Source organism: Ranitomeya imitator, chromosome 2 (genome assembly GCF_032444005.1).
Source record: "Ranitomeya imitator isolate aRanImi1 chromosome 2, aRanImi1.pri, whole genome shotgun sequence".
NCBI lineage: Eukaryota > Metazoa > Chordata > Amphibia > Anura > Dendrobatidae > Ranitomeya > Ranitomeya imitator.
In genome coordinates, this window is record NC_091283.1 from 775,113,469 (window position 1) to 775,133,247 (window position 19,779).

General features: G+C 43.6%; 1 protein-coding gene across 2 annotated transcripts in view; it reads right to left on the reverse strand.

The window, feature by feature from the left end:
- Nucleotides 1–214: 214 nt before the first annotated feature.
- Nucleotides 215–19,779, reverse strand: part of PAPSS2 (3'-phosphoadenosine 5'-phosphosulfate synthase 2) — a 94,178-nt gene continuing 74,613 nt past the window's right edge. For both annotated transcript variants that reach the window (XM_069753524.1, XM_069753523.1), the window contains 5 exons: nucleotides 16,530–16,735; nucleotides 12,045–12,180; nucleotides 8,402–8,670; nucleotides 4,555–4,784; nucleotides 215–3,591 (listed from right to left, as the gene is read on the reverse strand). In XM_069753524.1, coding sequence (XP_069609625.1) covers nucleotides 3,450–3,591; nucleotides 4,555–4,784; nucleotides 8,402–8,670; nucleotides 12,045–12,180; nucleotides 16,530–16,735 — 983 coding nt within the window. In that variant the 3' untranslated portion in view covers nucleotides 215–3,449. The remainder of the gene's footprint in view (nucleotides 3,592–4,554; nucleotides 4,785–8,401; nucleotides 8,671–12,044; nucleotides 12,181–16,529; nucleotides 16,736–19,779) is intronic.

Consider the following 19,779-nt stretch of genomic DNA (forward strand, 5'->3'; position numbering starts at 1 on the left):
CTTATCGTCGATACATAGAATAGGTGATAACCAGCTGATCTTCTGGGATTCTCAGCAATTTCAAGAATGGGGCTATAAAATGCCCCATCTGAATGGAGCACAGGCTGGACCTGCATCACCGCTCCATTCATTGTTTATGGGACTGTTGGAAAACGCAGAGTGCTTTACTTAGCAAGAAAAAATTGTTTAAAAAAAATGACACGACAAGAGAAAGTAAATATATAAAAATGTATTTGCTATTTAACATAAGCAATATTCAAGACATTGAGAGAGATTGGAAGGCACAACATTTCATTTTGAAAGGCACATATGTCACCTAATAATAAATATAGGCTTTAGAAAAACAGCCCGAATCACAACATAATTAAAATATCATACAGGACAAGCAGAAAGATCCTTCATAATTACTGCAGATCAGAGCTATATGACCTCTATGGGTTCTGGACATTATTTGGGTGACCACAAGGTCCTGTCCTATATATACCAGCACAGAGATCCAGGACATTTCAGTTACTGCTACACGTCATCCCCCGTGGCACGTGGCCAGTCATTCCTAGCATACGAATCCAATAATAAACATTTGGTCCTTTATTACAATGTGTACACATGAACATATCAACTAAAAAAGAGGAGTACATAATATCTGGAAACAATTTATAAAAATACTGATTTTCATTGGACTAGTGCGATCTTGGCAGACGATTTCATACAAGGAGAAATATTTCACGATTCTGTACAAATAGTAAACATTATCTTGGGATTGATTAGATTTACATCTTCCTGTCATTTTAAAGGGCTGTCTGATATATCCCAAAAGTTGCCTGTTGGCAGGTAGTAAACACAGCATTAATAACTAATACCCTGAAATTAAAGCAACTTGTTGCCATATTTTTTTTTTCTGTTCCTTATAAACTGATTAATATCTCAGAAGTTATTTTTATTTTTTTTTCACACGTATCTGTCCGATTTCCTAATAACGGACATATACGTGGTTCCAATCATACCGGCACGTATTACTGTACGACATCTGGTTTGCCAGATACATGTGGGCATGTCGTGAGAAGTGTATTACTGCCTTCTTGTTCACTAATGCATAAACAAGCACAAGGAAATAGTGGGGGAGCAGTTGGTGTCTGTAGGGGCTAACGGCATGCCTCTAAAGCCACCAAAATTGATGTCAAGTTAATTTTTCAAGCTTCAGTAAGAATAGCAGCTCTGAAGTACAAACTGCTGGCTCAACAAGTGAAATACTGAGCAGATGAAGATAATATCAGTAAGAAGAGCAGCTCTGAAGTACAAACTGCTGACACAACAAGTGAAATACTGAGCAGATGAAGAGAATATGAATAAGAAGAGCAGCTCTGAAGTACAAACTGCTGGCCCAACAAGTGAAATACTGAGCAGATGAAGAGAATATGAATAAGAAGAGCAGCTCTGAAGTACAAACTGCTGGCCCAACAAGTGAAATACTGAGCAGATGAAGAGAATATGAATAAGAAGAGCAGCTCTGAAGTACAAACTGCTGGCCCAACAAGTGAAATACTGAGCAGATGAAGATAATATTAGTAAGAAGAGCAGCTCTGAAGTACAAACTGCTGATCCAACAAGTGAAATACTGAGCAGATGAAGAGAATATGAATAAGAAGAGCAGCTCTGAAGTACAAACTGCTGGTGCAACAAGTGAAATACTGAGCAGATGAAGATAATATCAGTAAGAAGAGCAGCTCTGACTTACAAACTGCTGATCCAACAAGTGAAATACTGAGCAGATGAAGAGAATATGAATAAGAAGAGCAGCTCTGAAGTACAAACTGCTGGTGCAACAAGTGAAATACTGAGCAGATGAAGAGAATATTAGTAAGAAGAGCAGCTCTGAAGAATAATCTGCTGATCCAACAACTGAAATACTGAGCAGATGAAGATATCAGTAAGAGCAGCTCTGAAGTACAAACTGCTGGTCCAACAAGTGAAATACTAGGCAGATGAAGAGAATGAGTAAGAAGAGCAGCTCTGAAGTACAGTCTGCCGGTCCAACAAGTGAAATACTGAGCAGATGAAGAGAATATTATAAAGAAGAGCAGCTCTGAAGTACAAACTGCTGGCCCAACAAGTGAAATACTGAGCAGATGAAGATAATATTAGTAAGAAGAGCAGCTCTGAAGTACAAACTGCTGATCCAACAAGTGAAATACTGAGCAGATGAAGAGAATATGAATAAGAAGAGCAGCTCTGAAGTACAAACTGCTGGTGCAACAAGTGAAATACTGAGCAGATGAAGATAATATCAGTAAGAAGAGCAGCTCTGACTTACAAACTGCTGATCCAACAAGTGAAATACTGAGCAGATGAAGAGAATATGAATAAGAAGAGCAGCTCTGAAGTACAAACTGCTGGTGCAACAAGTGAAATACTGAGCAGATGAAGAGAATATTAGTAAGAAGAGCAGCTCTGAAGAATAATCTGCTGATCCAACAACTGAAATACTGAGCAGATGAAGATATCAGTAAGAGCAGCTCTGAAGTACAAACTGCTGGTCCAACAAGTGAAATACTAGGCAGATGAAGAGAATGAGTAAGAAGAGCAGCTCTGAAGTACAGTCTGCCGGTCCAACAAGTGAAATACTGAGCAGATGAAGAGAATATTATAAAGAAGAGCAGCTCTGAAGTACAATCTGCTGGTCCAACAAGTGAAAGACCGAGCAGATGACGAGAATATTATTAAGAAGAGCAGCTCTGAAATACAAACTGCTGATCCAACAAGTGAAATACTGAGCAGATGAAGAGACTATGAATAAGAAGAGCAGCTCTGAAGTACAAATTGCTAGTTCAAAAAGTTAAATATTAAGCAGATGAAGAAACTATGAGTAAGAGCAGCTCTGAAGTACAAACTGCTGGTCCAACAAGTGAAATACTGAGCAGATGAAGATAATATCCTCTTCATCTGCTCAGTATTTCTCTTTTTGCACCAGCAGTTTATACTTCAGGACTGCTCTTGTTTAAATTATTTTCATCTGCTCAGTATTTCATCTGCTCAGTATTGTTGGACCAGCAGTTTGTACTTCAGAGCTGTTGTACTTACTCATATTCTCTTCATTTGCTCAATATGTCACCCACCAGCAGTTTGTACTTCACAGCTGCCCTTCTTACTGTAGCTGGCAGCACCTGTATATTTTCTTATCTACACGGAGGCATGCTAACTTCCAGATGAACCGCTTTACAAGGAACAGAACAGAGGTCTTAACCCATGGAGAATATATCTATTGGAAACCAAAAAAGTGCAATATATTGTTTATCTGGCGAATTATTCCCAATTATGAAACAAAATACTTATAATATTACAAAAAGCTTTAAAATAGTTTAGAAATAATCATGTAAATAGATTTCATTTTAATTATTAGAAATAAAATAGAAAATATTAAGCTAAAACATTTCCTCTGCAGGTGCTTCATATCAACAATTCTTATCCAGGGAGCAGTAATAATCTGTTAAGACTTTCCAAGCTTTGGGGGCCATGAAACCATCGGGGGGGTTTTGTGCTTCACGGGCCAGTTTTCTCATGCGGGTTCCAGAGATGAAGTCAAATTCATTGTGTCTGAAATTGAAAACAGAAACCATGTAAGCGCAAATATTAATATCACAGGAATTCAGCAACACCCCTTTATATTAAGGGGGTCCTACCTGAGGTGACCCAGGATTAGTTGATATTATGCGCTTCCTTATTACACTAGGAATTAACCTTTGAAAAATTGAATTAAAGAGGACCTTTCACCAGTGTATTTCATGTTTAACAGGACACACAATGTAATAGTAGCTGCAGTGCGGAATAAAGCTTTTTTTAAAATTTTACTTCTCCGTACTGCCTTGTTCCCCAGACCGCCTGTTCGGAGAGGAGCCACACTTACGTCTGTTGTGCTCACCGCATCTTGTATCTGGAGTGGAAGCAGAACTTGTCTGAAGGGTGCCTGTCATCTGTGCTCTAATCTCCTGACACCTTCTAATCATACAGGAGGATAGACCAGGAGATCAGAGCTGTATCCTTACATCTCACAATGAGCAACCTAAATTATCGTGGGGGCGTGTTCTTTTTCTGTGTTCCTGTCTGCTTATGATTGGACGACTCATACAGGGGGGAGAAGTACACGCCCAAAGTGAAAACTATCTGATAACACCCACTTGCACTTAAGAAAAGTGAACTCATTAGGTTCCAAATATTATGATTGTCAATATCTCCACAATGGAGAGGTAAAATAATAGTATTAAAAAAGGTTTTATTCTGCTCTTAAGCCACTAAACATTGTACATCCAGATCAACATAAAAAAAAATTGGTGAAATGTATTTTTAGATAAGCCTAGACAATCCTGCACAACTCTCATATAGCTAGTAGAAAGCGTTCTTCAGAGTGGGACCCCGAAATTGCAGGGGGTGTTAGGCAGCATACTGCAGGACCCCAAAAACTAGTACATCAAGTCTCATCCCTCTGACGTGGCTACATCTGAATGTGTTTTACTGGAAGGCCATGTGTGACCCTTTGGCTGTTAATTGGGCATCACTTACCTTTCTCTGTCATAGAACTCCATGGCTTTGTTCTTTGTGTTGTAGGCAGCCACTCTGAATGGGATAATTTCCACCGACGTCAGTCCTGGTGCCATGCTCAGCACTTTTCCACCATGTGTTGGCTCATAAAGATCCGCTTTGGTCTCCGGATGTGGCATGCCAGCTGGATCCCTCCCGACAATATAGAAGTTGGATCCAGCGATCATGCGACACCTGCAGTGCCACTGAACCTGTGTAAGAGAGAACATGGAACATGTATGACTTTTTACAATCCACTTTACGCATATAAGCAGCATACATATTTGTTCTATAGATTCTTGAGTGGAAAACTACAGAGTAATTTACATTACACTTGTTATATGTTCGCAGACAAATATTGTGGTTCACTGGGAATAAGTTTGGAACCAAAATTGAGCCTTTATACTATTACAGTACGGATTTCGTCATGCATTTCAATGTGCAGCTACCTGAAAAAACCTCACTGGAAATATCCCAAAGTCTTGCCCTAACAGCGCCAATAGGGCGGGATCCAGATATGTGCAGCCAGATGAATTTTGGCATGTTCACTTACTGAAGTCAGGACCTTAAAAGTGACTGCCATGAATTGCATTTCTTTAATCTAAACAGATTAAACATTCTTGGCTTCTTTCATAGCTGTCAGTGCCCTGACTTGTTCTGGAACAAAACTAATAAATCCGATGGACAGACAAAAAGGAACTGGTCACGGTCCGCTACTTCACACTGCTCTCTTAGAAGGCACTGACCACTTTCCGTGTGATTATGGGGTCGATTGGCCAAACTTACAGCTCAGTCTGTGTTGATCTATGAAGAAGGAGTCCTAGGTGTTCATGACACACTATAAACTGTGGTCCCCACTTTGCAGATACACCAGCTTACATTTTTGCCCATTCATCCAGAACAACATTTGTGAGGGCAAACTCTTATGTTGGAAGAGAGAACTGGGTTCACAACCTCCATCTTAGTTCATCCAAAATATGTTTGATGGGGTTGAGGTCTGCGGCCAGTCATGTTCTTCACACCAAACTCACCCAACCAAGTCTTTATTGACTTTACTTTTTGCATCTGGGTACAGTCATGGGGAACACAAAAGAGCCCTACCCAAATCGTTCCCATAAAGTTGAAAAATGTCAAAAATGTCTTGTATGCTGAAGAATTAAAATGACTCTTCTCTCGATCAAAGGGGCCTATGCCAGCCGGTGAAAAGCAACCCCTTAACATTGTCACTCCTCGACCAAACGTTACCGCCTGCACAATGCAATCAGGGTTGGAACGTTCTCCTGGCATTCACCAAACCTAGAGTCGTCCACATTTCTGCGGCTCCAGAGTCCAGTGGTGGCGGTAAGGCTTTTATGCAGCTGCTCAGCCATGGAAACCCATGCCATCAAGTTCCTGGTGCACCATTATTGTGCCAATGTTAATTCCAGTTATTGGGTCAGCGAAGTGCTGGTGACCTTTGTAGACTGCGCACCTCAGCACTCGGCAACTCTGCTCTGTAACGTTACGTGGTCTGCCGTTTTCATAGCGGACATTGCACTTTGTAATAAAAGCACACACAGTTGATTGTGGATTATTTAAGAGATAAGATCGGTGATATCCAAGGCTCAAATTCAGTAAGCTCTTTACATCGAGCCATTCTTTCCATCCGTCAGAACTATGAAAGCTGCAGCCCATCAGCAGCCGCTGACAGGCTGCAGCGCTCGTGTGACATAAACAATGTCAAGACGTCCACAGAGGACACAACATTCGGAGTGGCGCCGGTTCAAGACGTAGCCTGGAGGAAAATACTGAGCTTTGGGCGCTTATGGTAGAGGAAGTCAGAATGGAATGAAAAGTGGATCCAATGGGATGAAGAATAAGTGAGCAATGAATTATTAAAAGGTACAAAACAACAAACGGGCATTAAATGGGAGGTAAAGAAAGAGTCCATGCAATGTGTTTCAATGCTGGACCGGCATCATCATCATCAAGCAACAGGAGGCAAATATGACTTCCTTGTTACATTAAGCACACTGGGGCATTGAAAGGTGATGTCCACTAGTGGCCAACCCCTTTAAGATCTTGCCTGCATACTGCTATACAGTATATTAAACTTAAAGAACTTTTCCAGGCTTGTGAAATTTGTCTAAGCACCTACTGTAGTGTGAGAAAATAAGAAAAAGGATCTTTGCCCTCCAGTGAAACCCCCACTACTCCAGCGCCACCGCTCCAATCATCCCGCTGGTCTCAGTTTATTTTACTGCAGCAAAGACATGCTGTACATCCATGTGACCACTGCAGCCAATCACTAGCTGCAGTGGTGATGCTTGAGTGTACAACATGAGATTGCTACCAACCACAACAACTATACCATGGAAAGCCAAAAAGAGTGAACCCACACAGAGGATCAATATCAATAGCCTTTATTAAGGTGAAAGTGGCAACAATATATAAAAATTAAAAAATCAAGATAAAAAATAAACAAGTACGCGAATTTATGACAGGACAATTAAAAAAATATATTATACAACTGTCATGATAGATATAAATTGGTGACCTCCAATATCGACCGATGCAGATTATTTGCAAAAAATAAAATTTAAAATTTAGTGAAAGTCAATAAAAAATATAACAATATAAAAAATGTGCAAAAGGATAATTATGAATAATTAATAGGAGTGCAAAAGTATCAATAATTGCTATATAAAAAATAATCCTGGTGCAAAAAATGCAATATATGTGTGCAGAGCCACAGAATTGAACAGCACACAGCTGCAGGCTCAAAAAAAAACACACCAATAAAGTGCAGAGAGCAAAAAACAAGTGTACAACGATAATGCCTATATCTGCAAAATACCTTAATGGAGGGTCACCAAGTCCCGTCACCGCGCACCCCGACACGCATTTCGGAATCTCTTCCTTCGTCATAAATTTGCGTACTTGTTTATTTTTTATCTTGATTTTTTAATTTTTATATATTGTTGCCACTTTCACCTTAATAAAGGCTATTGATATTGATCCTCTGTGTGGGTTCACTCTTTTTGGCTTTCCATTGTATAGTTGTTGTGGTTGGTCCTCATCCTAGTGTTTAGTCACTACTTTTACACAGAGCACTGTTATTACTTATTTGAGATAATAGATATATATTCACTGATATTCTTTTTATTTTGGTGTATCTGTGTTCCCTAACGAACACGAGATTGCTGAAGCACGGGATCACTGCAGCAAAGTTAACCAAGACCAGAGAGATCCACTTGAGTGGCGCCACAATAGACACAGAGGATTTAACAAATGAGTATTCATAAGGTTTTTTTTATGTTATAGATTTGTTTTCAATCCTAGACAATCCCTTTAATAACATATTATACAATATGTAGTAACCTCATAGTGGTGGACATCAGAAATACAGAATGATGACCTCTATAAAGATAAATTACAAAATAATTGATGAAGTATCTTGGACATAATAATAAAACGTGGAGATTCCCTTTAAAGCTAAGAATATTGAAGTGATGGTAAGAAAAATGTCACTATCCACTCAGTCAAGAACATAATTGCTTATATATGTATGGAGGAACACATTATGTAGGAAGTTTCTGAATTCTGTCATGAAGTAGATGTATGGATGAGGTCACCAGGTGATGAAGTCCACCTAAAATATGTTATCAACTGTGATCAACCAGATGGAAGAGCACCCAGTGATTGCCTCCAAAGTCAGCTCCAAATGGGGCATAAATGGTATATTTCCTCATCCCATAACTACAGTGTATAAGAAAGAGGCTGCCTAAAGCAGGTGACCCCCTTTAGCATTAACTTGTGATATTATTGCCATTTTTTTTTATCGGCTCACCTCTGTGGGTCCTGCGTACAACATCGGTGAAGGGAAGATAGCAACAATGGTGGATTTTGGGTCCAAGATGCCTTCTTCGAGTACAGCTGCATGCTGCTTCATGCGCCAGTCCAAAGGCACATCATCATCTTTGGTCCACCCTCCGAGTGGGTGTAAGAGTAGTACTGGGCACTTATATCCTCTATCCAGAAGGTGGCGCCGAGTGTCCTGCATAAGCAAAGCATGTCCATTATGGACAGGATTGCGGAGTTGGAAAGCAAATACAGCATCTAGGAGAAAAGAAGAGAAATATAGAGAATTTAATACAATAGAGACATGTTTTGATTGGTAGGGTCCAGGTCCTAAGACCACTAACAATTACTAAAATGACGCGCTTGCTGCCCTCCTCCGCCACTAACGACAGGCTCCAAAGGCTTTTCCTGAGCTCATTTTCGGCATCAGCGGTGGACTGTAGCACTCAGCAGAGCGCCTCTGCTCACTTATCTCAGCATCAGTGGACGGCAGCACTCAGCGGAGCGCCAGTGCTCACATATTTCAGCATCGGTGGACGGCAGCACACAGCGGAGCGCCAGTGCTCACATATTTCAGCATCGGTGGACGGCAGCACTCAGCGGAGCGCCAGTGCTCACATATTTCAGCATCGGTGGACGGCAGCACACAGCGGAGCGCCAGTGCTCACATATTTCAGCATCGGTGGACGGCAGCACTCAGCGGACCACCAGTGCTCATATTTCAGCATCGGTGGACGGCAGCACTCAGCGGAGCGCCAGTGCTCACATATTTCAGCATCGGTGGACGGCAGCACTCAGCGGAGCGCCAGTGCTCATATTTCAGCATCGGTGGACGGCAGCACTCAGCGGAGCGCCAGTGCTCACATATTTCAGCATCGGTGGACGGCAGCACTCAGCGGAGCACCAGTGCTCATATTTCAGCATCGGTGGACGGCAGCACTCAGCGGAGCGCCAGTGCTCACATATTTCAGCATCGGTGGACGGCAGCACTCAGCGGAGCACCAGTGCTCATATTTCAGCATCGGTGGACGGCAGCACTCAGTGGAGCGCCAGTGCTCATATTTCAGCATCGGTGGACGGCAGCACTCAGCGGAGCGCCAGTGCTCATATTTCAGCATCGGTGGACGGCAGCACTCAGCGGAGCACCAGTGCTCATATTTCAGCATCGGTGGACGGCAGCACTCAGCGGAGCGCCAGTGCTCATATTTCAGCATCGGTGGACGGCAGCACTCAGCGGAGCGCCAGTGCTCACATATTTCAGCATCGGTGGACGGCAGCACTCAGCGGAGCACCAGTGCTCATATTTCAGCATCGGTGGACGGCAGCACTCAGTGGAGCGCCAGTGCTCACATATTTCAGCATCGGTGGACGGCAGCACTCAGCGGAGCGCCAGTGCTCACATATTTCAGCATCGGTGGACGGCAGCACTCAGCGGAGCGCCAGTGCTCACATATTTCAGCATCGGTGGACGGCAGCACTCAGCGGAGCACCAGTGCTCATATTTCAGCATCGGTGGACGGCAGCACTCAGCGGAGCGCCTCTGACACTTATTTCAGCATCGGTGGACGGCAGCACTCAGCGGAGCGCCTCTGCTCACTAATCTCAGCAATCAGTGGGAGTCTCAACATGGAGTAATGAGTTGACGTATTATTGATTTGCCTAGTCCAGGCAGTTGGTGTGTATGCCCGATATCTTAAGAAGAGTCTTATGAGGGCATGCTGGCCCAGAAAGCTTTGCAGCACAGTGCCAGATTGCTTTATCACACAGCAAACAGCACAATAGGGAGGTCAAGTCCATGAGGTTTCTTGAGGACAGAGTGTATGTACAGTGCTAGATACAATATCTCCTTCCTCCTCTGCACAGCGCAAAACAAATAGAGGCTCATTTAATGAGTTCTGCATCTTACATGGATCATAAACATGTCATTAAAGGGGTTGTTGCAAGTTAGAAGTTATCTACTATCCATACATTAGGGGTAAACTTGCCCATCACTGGGGTCTGCCCGCTGGGATCTCCACTGATCCTAAGGCCGTGTGCACACGATCTGCGAATGGCAGCACTTTGGCCTCAGCGTATGTTCACTGCGTCCAAAGCGCTGCTGTCTATTGAACGCAGGTGAATCCACATGTGGTCACTGAACCGCATTGATTCACTGCCTACAATACAGTGTACGGGTGACATTTCTCTTGTGGAGACTCGCGTCTCCACAAGATAAATTGACATACTGCGGTCTGTAAAGACGTGCCACATGTCTGTCTCCACGGGTGATCCATGGGCGTCTGAACGCATAGTGGGCATGGAATTTCCTGAAATCCCATCCACTATGCTGTAACATCTGGATGCTGCGGGTTTGATGCTGCAGAAATACACAGTGTCCAACACGCAGCGTTTACTGATCGTCTGCACATACTCTAAGGAGCCCTGAATGGAGTAGTAATCCATCATGCTCTCCTCTGTTCAATTAATTTTACATGGGACTGCTAGAGATAACTGAGTGCAGAACACAGCTGGTCTTCAGGCACTCTGATGGAAGAAGGAAGAGTGCTTCTTTAAATTAAAGTGTTTATCCTCTTAATATATTGCAGCCATCATTTTATATAGCACTGTGTACTTACAATTGCTCATTCTGCCTTTCTACCCAGTTAATTCTTTTTTTTGTCTCTTCTAGAAACAGGAAGTCTTTTTTCCCTGCATTTATCACCCCCACTTCATCTCCTGACCCAGCTGCTCCCTCCCTGCTGTTTACTCTTGCAGTGATGACTCATACAGGGAAAATTGACCTCCTGTTTCTACATTAAGGGTACCGTCACACAGTGGCATTTTGATCGCTACGACGGCACGATTCGTGACGTTCCAGCGATATACTTACGATCTCGCTGTGTCTGACACGCTCCTGCGATCAGGGACCCCGCTGAGAATCGTACGTCGTAGCAGATCGTTTGAAACTTTCTTTCGTCGTCTAGTGTCCCGCTGTGGCGGCATGATCGCATGGTGTAACAAAGGTGTGCACGATATTGTATACGATGTGCGCATAGTAACCAACGGCTTCTACATCGCACATACGTCATTAAATTATCGCTCCAGCGTCGTACATTGCAAAGTGTGACAGCAGTCTACGACACTGGAGCGATATTGTTACGATGCTGGAGCGTCACGGATCGTTCCGTCGTAGCGATCAAAATGCCACTGTGTGACGGTACCCTTAGCTTAGAAGGATCAGTGTTTTATCAGCAGGAGATTATCACTGCAGGACTAGCTGCCTCATGCCTCTTAGTCCAGCCACACCCCCCAGCACTGATTAGCAGCTCTCTGTTACTATACATTGTACACAGAGCGCTGTGGTGTGGTCAGTGGGGGATCCCAGCAGTCAGACTCACATAAATCAGTAAGATATCACCAATCCAGAGTATCAGTAATACCTACTAAAGATGGAAAGAAGCCTTTCTTTTAAATTACAGCAGCCCACATAACGTTATAGCTGTATAATTATGACCTTGCCTCTAGTAATCAACACTGTTTTCTCTGGTGACATAGGTCAGTCTATGCTCAGCCCATTAGACAACTTGAACAGTTTGGTTATTAGCAGTATATTATGGAGGAACCTGGTAGCCCACAGCAGAGCAGCGACTTACCGGCATTCATTTCTCTAGCCTTTTGTTTCAGCTCCAGGGGTGTGAGCCGATACTGATCTAAGCCATCGGCCCATCGGATTCTTTCCAGAACCTCCAGATCTCCACCAACCAGCCAATCTCCACTTTCCAGGATCATCTGAAAGGGAAGACAAGCTTTTGTGAAAACGAAATTCAGATTATATTGATTCTCACGTACTGTGAGGAAGCCTGTGATATATAGTGTCAGTAGCAAAAATCACTAGTAATCACTAGTAGTACTCTTTGAAGAGCCTTGCCACATGGCTTAGGGTAACCCAGAATCATGTTTCAGGGTGCTGCTCCTCCTCAGTGCAAAGTAGGAGAAATGATTTGGCTGTAGAGACACAGACGTGTATACTTTGTCGATACAACACCAATCCTGCCAATCTAGGATCAGCTCTGAACACGGCCAAAGCGGTCCTGCTCTGCCTCCAACACCTTAGCCCCTCTGTTTCAGGACTTGGTGGGGGTCTCAGCACCCTTACGCCCAGGGCTGTTTTTTTCCATGAGATGAGATAATCATTTTGACTCAGGCATTAATCTAAACCAGTCTAAACTGGTTTTCAGGGTGTTGGGGGCATCACAATGGTCTTACATGGTCTTTTTTTTTTTTTTACTTACGGTAAATGCATGACGTTTCATTAAACATTTCGCACCATTTCCTTCTAAAGCCATTGTGTTGCGCTAGCTATTGCTGGCTGCAGAATAAGTCAACTGGGAATCTGTCAGTGAGCACACTATAGTAGTCTGCACTAAAATTGAATTTACAGGGAAAAAAAGAGCCCGTATAAGTGAAATCTACTATATAACTGTCTAAGGGTCACTTCCGTCTGTCTGTCACGGATATTCATTGGTTGCGGCCTCTGTCTGTCATGGAATTCCAAGTCGCTGATTGGTCGCGGCAAAACAGCCGCGACCAATCAGCGACGGGCACAGTCCGGAAGAAAATGGCCGCTCCTTACTCCCTGCAGTTAGCGCTCGGCGCCCGCATACTCCCCTCCGGTCACTGCTCACACAGGGTTAATACCGGCGGTAACGGACCGCATTATGCCGTGGGTAACGCACTCCGTTACCGCTGCTATTAACCCTGTGTGTCCCCAACTTTTTACCATTATAGGACCACAAGGACGTTAATATAGCACCTTAGGCAGTCTTTTGCCATATACTTTATTATCATATAGGCCACCTTGTATTTTTTGCTAGAGTTAAGGCATACTATTGCTTTCAACATACCCTAGGTATATTATTAATCTATAACCCATATATCTTAGATACTATGGCGCTTGTTATACAATATACATTCATCTATCTGTCCACTGTGACATACTATAGGTTGATCTAAATTGTATGTATATTTTCATTATGCACTATGTATGTGCCTTAATCCATTAGCTGCTGTGTCTAATTGATATAGGTTGGGCTCTGTATACTATACTACGTCACCTTATGTTAATTTAGGCATTTTTTTGTTGAATTTGTGTAAGCAATCTCTAAAATCATTTGATTGTCTATAGGCTTGCTATGGTGTATCTACCTTATGCAGACAGTATATTCTGTCACATGTACCTCCACTGACTGCTACTGGGCTTGTTAAAAGATTTTATATGTATTTATAATTAATAAAATATAAGTGTTTTTATTGGCAAAAAGCTTCCGCTTTCTCTCTTTTGATATATTTTTACTATTGATGCTGCCAATGCGGGATCAATAGTAAAAAAATGTAATGTTAAAAATAATGAAAAAAACCAAAAACCTGCTATTCTCACCCTCCGTAGTCCGACGAGCCGCTCGTGCCGGCCGCCATCTTCCGTTCCCGGCGATGCATTGCGAAATTACCCAGAAGACTTAGCGGTCTCGCGAGACCGCTAAGTCATCTGGGTAATTTCACAATGCATCCTGGGAACGGAAGATGGTGGCAGGCGCGAGCGGCTCGGCGGAGCTTCGGTGGATCCCAGGGGTGAGTATATAACTATTTTTTATTTTCATTATTTTTTTAACAGGGATATGGTGCCCACACTGCTGTATACTACGTGGGCAGTGTTACATACCGCGTGGCTGCTATATACTACATAGGCAGTGTTATATACTATGTGGGCTGTGTGATATATTATGTGGGTGTTATATACTGCATGGGCAGTGTTATGTACTACGTGACTGGGCAATATACTACGTGGCTGGGCAATATACTACGTGGGCTGGGCAATATACTACGTGACTGGGCAATATACTACGTGACTGGGCAATATACTACGTGAGTGGGCAATATACTACGTGAGTGGGCAATATACTACCTGACTGGGCAATATACTACGTGAGTGGGCAATATACTACGTAGCTGGGCAATATACTACCTGACTGGGCAATATACTACGTGGGCTGGGCAATATACTACGTGAGTGGGCAATATACTACGTGGGCTGGGCAATATACTACGTGACTGGGCAATATACTACGTGACTGGGCAATATACTACGTGAGTGGGCAATATACTACGTGAGTGGGCAATATACTACCTGACTGGGCAATATACTACGTGAGTGGGCAATATACTACGTAGCTGGGCAATATACTACGTGAGTGGGCAATATACTACGTGACTGGGCAATATACTACGTGAGTGGGCAATATACTACGTGAGTGGGCAATATACTACCTGACTGGGCAATATACTACGTGAGTGGGCAATATACTACGTAGCTGGGCAATATACTACGTGAGTGGGCAATATACTACGTGAGTGGGCAATATACTACGTAGCTGGGCAATATACTACGTGACTGGGCAATATACTACATGAGTGGGCAATATACTACGTGAGTGGGCAATATACTACCTGACTGGGCAATATACTACGTGAGTGGGCAATATACTATGTGGCTGGGCAATATACTACGTGAGTGGGCAATATACTACGTGAGTGGGCAATATACTACGTAGCTGCGCAATATACTACGTGACTGGGCAATATACTACATGAGTGGGCAATATACTACGTAGCTGGGCAATATACTACGTAGCTGGGCAATATACTACGTGAGTGGGCAATATACTACGTGAGTGGGCAATATACTACGTGAGTGGGCAATATACTACCTGACTGGGCAATATACTACGTGACTGGGCAATATACTACGTGAGTGGGCAATATACTACGTAGCTGGGCAATACACTACGTGACTGGGCAATATACTATGTGGCTGGGCAATATACGTGACTGTGCTGTATACTACGTGGCTCTGTGCTGTATACTACGTCGCTGTGCAATATACTACGTAGCTGGGCAATATACTACATGGCTGGGCAATATACTACGTGGCTGGGCAATATACTACGTGGCTGGGCAATATACTACGTGGTTGGGCAATATACTACGTGGACATGCATATTCTAGAATACCCGATGCGTTAGAATCAGGCCACCATCTAGTATTTAATACGAACCTAATTACAAAAATGAATCTTATACCCAAATAAATGCATTTAATTTAAATAAAAAACTCCCTGAAGGTGGGCAACCTCTTAAAATGAGGGGAAAAGCTGAAGTGTGTGGTGTATTATCATTGTCTTCTGGATATGATTGTAGATGGCCTTTTAGGTCATTGCACAATTCATCATGACACATGGACTCATCTAACGTACGTGGTAATTTGCAGAACAATAGGTACTGGCACACCCATAATTCACAGGAGCCGAACCAACAACCACGTCATGATCCTGGAATCAGCATTTTGGTGCGAGGTTATGGGTACACGGATTGAGGTCCCATATTTGTTGATGAAGTGTGAACATGTGTGCTGCGGGCATGTACATCTTCCTGCAGGTCTGTGCACCGTGATAGCATCATGATGGTCAGTATTGTCTCTTACAACACAAAATGGTTCTGTATTTTTTGTTGCCCACCCTGTATATAGTGCTAACTGCAGAGGGTAAAATCACAAAACCAAGAAACCAAAACCAAGAAAGGCATTATCAGTATCGGCTTCTAGCACATGAAGACAATTGCAGGACCCGTCTGGATGGGTCATAGTGTGTAGCAGCAGGTGTACTTATTTATACAAAGGATAGGACCAGGGCATTGTTTTTAGCAACTTTGGCACAAGCTAAAATTGAGTCATATGCCATCAGAGCTAAATTAAGGCAAGTGAAAGAAAATCAGAAGTAATCCCGACATATTTCTCAACAAGAAATACTGTAATGCCGTCATACATTCCCAAATAACTGTGCCGCTACCGCACATACCATCAGCCGGTACATTCCTAGCTAACGGGAATGCTGGGGCCATAAAGCAAGTTTAGTCCACAATGGAGAATTTCCTTATTTGTCTGTCCCCCAAAGAGGTCATTTCACTTTTGGGGTTAATATTTCTAGTTCAACAGAACAATATGTGGCACATAACCATAAATAATACCGCCACCCAGTGCCTATATAATAGCACTCTACCACCATGACTTCATAACACACAGCTTACCTTGACATGGGGATGCTGGGCACAGGTAGTGCCCCAAACTCGAGCGCATCGTTCTTCTTTTCTGTGCTCATAAAACTCAGGGTTACGTAAAATGGCCACTCTTTTCCCCTCGTAAGAAAGAGCAATTGCATTGGTGTCGCTGAGTTTTTCCTTATCCTCTAAAGAGACTGGCAGCACGATGGGAATGCTCAGGTTGATCACACCGCCTACAAACACAGGCTCATGATTAGTATTTGCATTGTGCATCCATTAATTTAGTATTAAATATGCCCCTGCCGGTATAGTGAGTGGTGAGCTCCCCCTAGTGGTGGCTGCTTGTTTTATTAATTAAAGACGTCTCTTTAGGACAGCCCACATTCATACTATTATTATTATTTATTATTATAGCGCATTTACTCAGTGTCCTATTAGGGCATATGGAGGTCATGTGTGTACCAGGACAGAGAGACATTGGCTCCCGAGATAGTGAATTTGGCACATCCATCCATCATAAGGACAGCCACTCATGTGATAACGGCGGTAAGAGAAATCAGACTCTACTAATTGTCAACCCATTTTTTTTTTTGGGGGGGGGGGGGGTTAGTAAAAGTGGGACCCATTTTCAGTGTTTCTATATTTTTTCTGTGTGTTCATTGAATAAATATATATAACAGGGTTTGTCCATCTACGAAAAGCCACTGATGGCACTGGTGTCTTCTCATTTCATAGATGGGACTTTGTGCCCCTCATGCACCATGGTGTGACTGCTACCTTTACAGCCCCTATAGCTGGTACTAAATTACTTGCAGCTGTGCTTTGCCCTTTTTAATTGATGGGGATTGTCATGATTGCAACGCTCAGTGTGTCTTGGACGCAGTGACTGACAGCTCATTCGTTCAATCTAGTGCAGGGGCGTGCTGAACTTTCAGTACTTTGATTGACAGCCTAACTGTCCAATCTGAGACTGGGAGGTGCTGAGCTTACTTCAAGTGTTCCCTGTTCTTAATAATTACCTAGCTATGTTACTAAGCTGTCACTCCCAGAGAGCTGACAGTCGTAGTGTGGTGTTTTCTCTGTGCTTTGTGCTCTGAATTCAGATATTCTGATCTTGTGTTGCTGGACCATGGATTTGCCTATTGACTACCTGTTTGTATTATCCCTTTCGCCTTGACGCACTCTGACCTTGGATTTCTGCCCCCGGACTGTGACCTGACTACGCCTTTCTCTCTTCTCTCGGTTTATGACATACCCTCCTAGCTCTTGACCACGAACTCCTTGACTATCCATAGTCATAGCTTTTCCGTGAGAAGTGACTCAGCGTCACAGGGATCTTACTACATAAACTGCAAAGTCTGCAGCAAAAATCTTAAAGATTTCAAAGACATATGGGGCATGCTGAGCCTGGTGGGAGGATGACAGATAAAGAGCCGCTCAGCAGAAACTTCTCTCAAAACCTAACATCGGCGTCGGCCATTCAGACCAAAACGCTGCTCAGGAGGATCGGGAGACCTGTAATATAATTGCATTGTGAAAGATGATCTTACTGACAGGCTCCCTTTATAAAGGGATGTCCAGTAAAGAACAACCTTTTTATGCTAAAGTCCCCAAAAAATAAAAAAAGCACATAGTGTTCTCACTGGCTGGCATCGTACCAGCATTGTTGGTGCTGTGTCTCCTAGCAGTCATGTGACATTGTTATGTCATACGGGTACTGCAGTCTTTCAGGGGCTGCAGCCGTTCACAATTCCATCATAACTGTGAAGGCTGCAGCCAATCAGCAGAAAGTGATTGTCTGCAGTGCTTATAAAGCAAAACATAGCAGGGACGGTGATCCAGGAAACTAGTCTGTTTGCTGTCTGTGAAGTCAGAAATTTTTACCCTAATGTGGGGCAGTCAGCGTCCGCCTCAAGGATTATTTTTGCATGTTAGGTTATAGGCTGAAATTCTTGGACTTATGTCTACCTTCAACCTTAAAAACTATGAACCTATGTGACCGCCAAGAGACACAGCACCGACAATGCTGGTACAGTGCTCCGACAATGCTGGTACAGTGCACCGACAATGCTGGTACAGTGCACCGACAATGCTGGTACAGTGCACCGACAATGCTGGTACAGTGCACCGACAATGCTGGTACAGTGCACCGACAATGCTGGTACAGTGCACCGACAATGCTGGTACAGTGCACCGACAATGCTGGTACAGTGCACCGACAATGCTGGTACAGTACACCGACAATACTGGTACAGTGCACCGACAATGCTGGTACAGTGCACTGACAATGCTGGTACAGTGCACCGACAATGCTGGTACAGTGCACCGACAATGCTGGTACAGTGCACCGACAATGCTGGTAAAGTACACTGACAATGCTGGTACAGTGCACCGACAATGCTGGTACAGTGCACCGACAATGCTGGTACAGTGCACCGACAATGCTGGTAAAGTACACTGACAATGCTGGTACAGTGCACCGACAATGCTGGTACAGTGCACCGACAATGCTGGTACAGTGCACCGACAATGCTGGTAAAGTACACTGACAATGCTGGTACAGTGCACCGACAATGCTGGTACAGTGCACCGACAATGCTGGTACAGTGCACCGACCATGCTGGTACAGTACACTGACAATGCTGGTACAGTGCACCGACAATGCTGGTACAGTGCACCGACAATGCTGGTACAGTGCACCGACCATGCTGGTACAGTGCACCGACCATGCTGGTACAGTACACTGACAATGCTGGTACAGTGCACCGACAATGCTGGTACAGTGCACCGACAATGCTGGTACAGTGCACCGACCATGCTGGTACAGTGCACCGACCATGCTGGTACAGTGCCGGGTCGGAAGAGAAGTAACCCTCAAGGACTATTGCATGCACGTTTCAAAGGGTCTAATTCAACGGGCAGAAATATAATTCAATCGTTGTTCATCTATGGCCTTGTTCACAAAACTGTATCGGGACCATCGTTCTGTCCCCATACAGCATGCCTGGTGTCTGTTCTCGGCAGCACATCCCCTGATTACATAAGGAAATGTGCTGCCGACAATGATAATTCATAGGACAACGTAAATGATATGATCAGCCAGTGAAAGCGCGTTCGGCTTATTGTCTGCTGATCAGCGCATATTTATCGGGACCGGTGATTAGGAAGGAGCTGAATTGTTTTACTACGAGTTCACCTGCCAGAATGCTGGAAATAAAATAGACATTGTCATAAGCACATAAACAGAGAGACATTAACGAGCAGTATTTCTAATTAG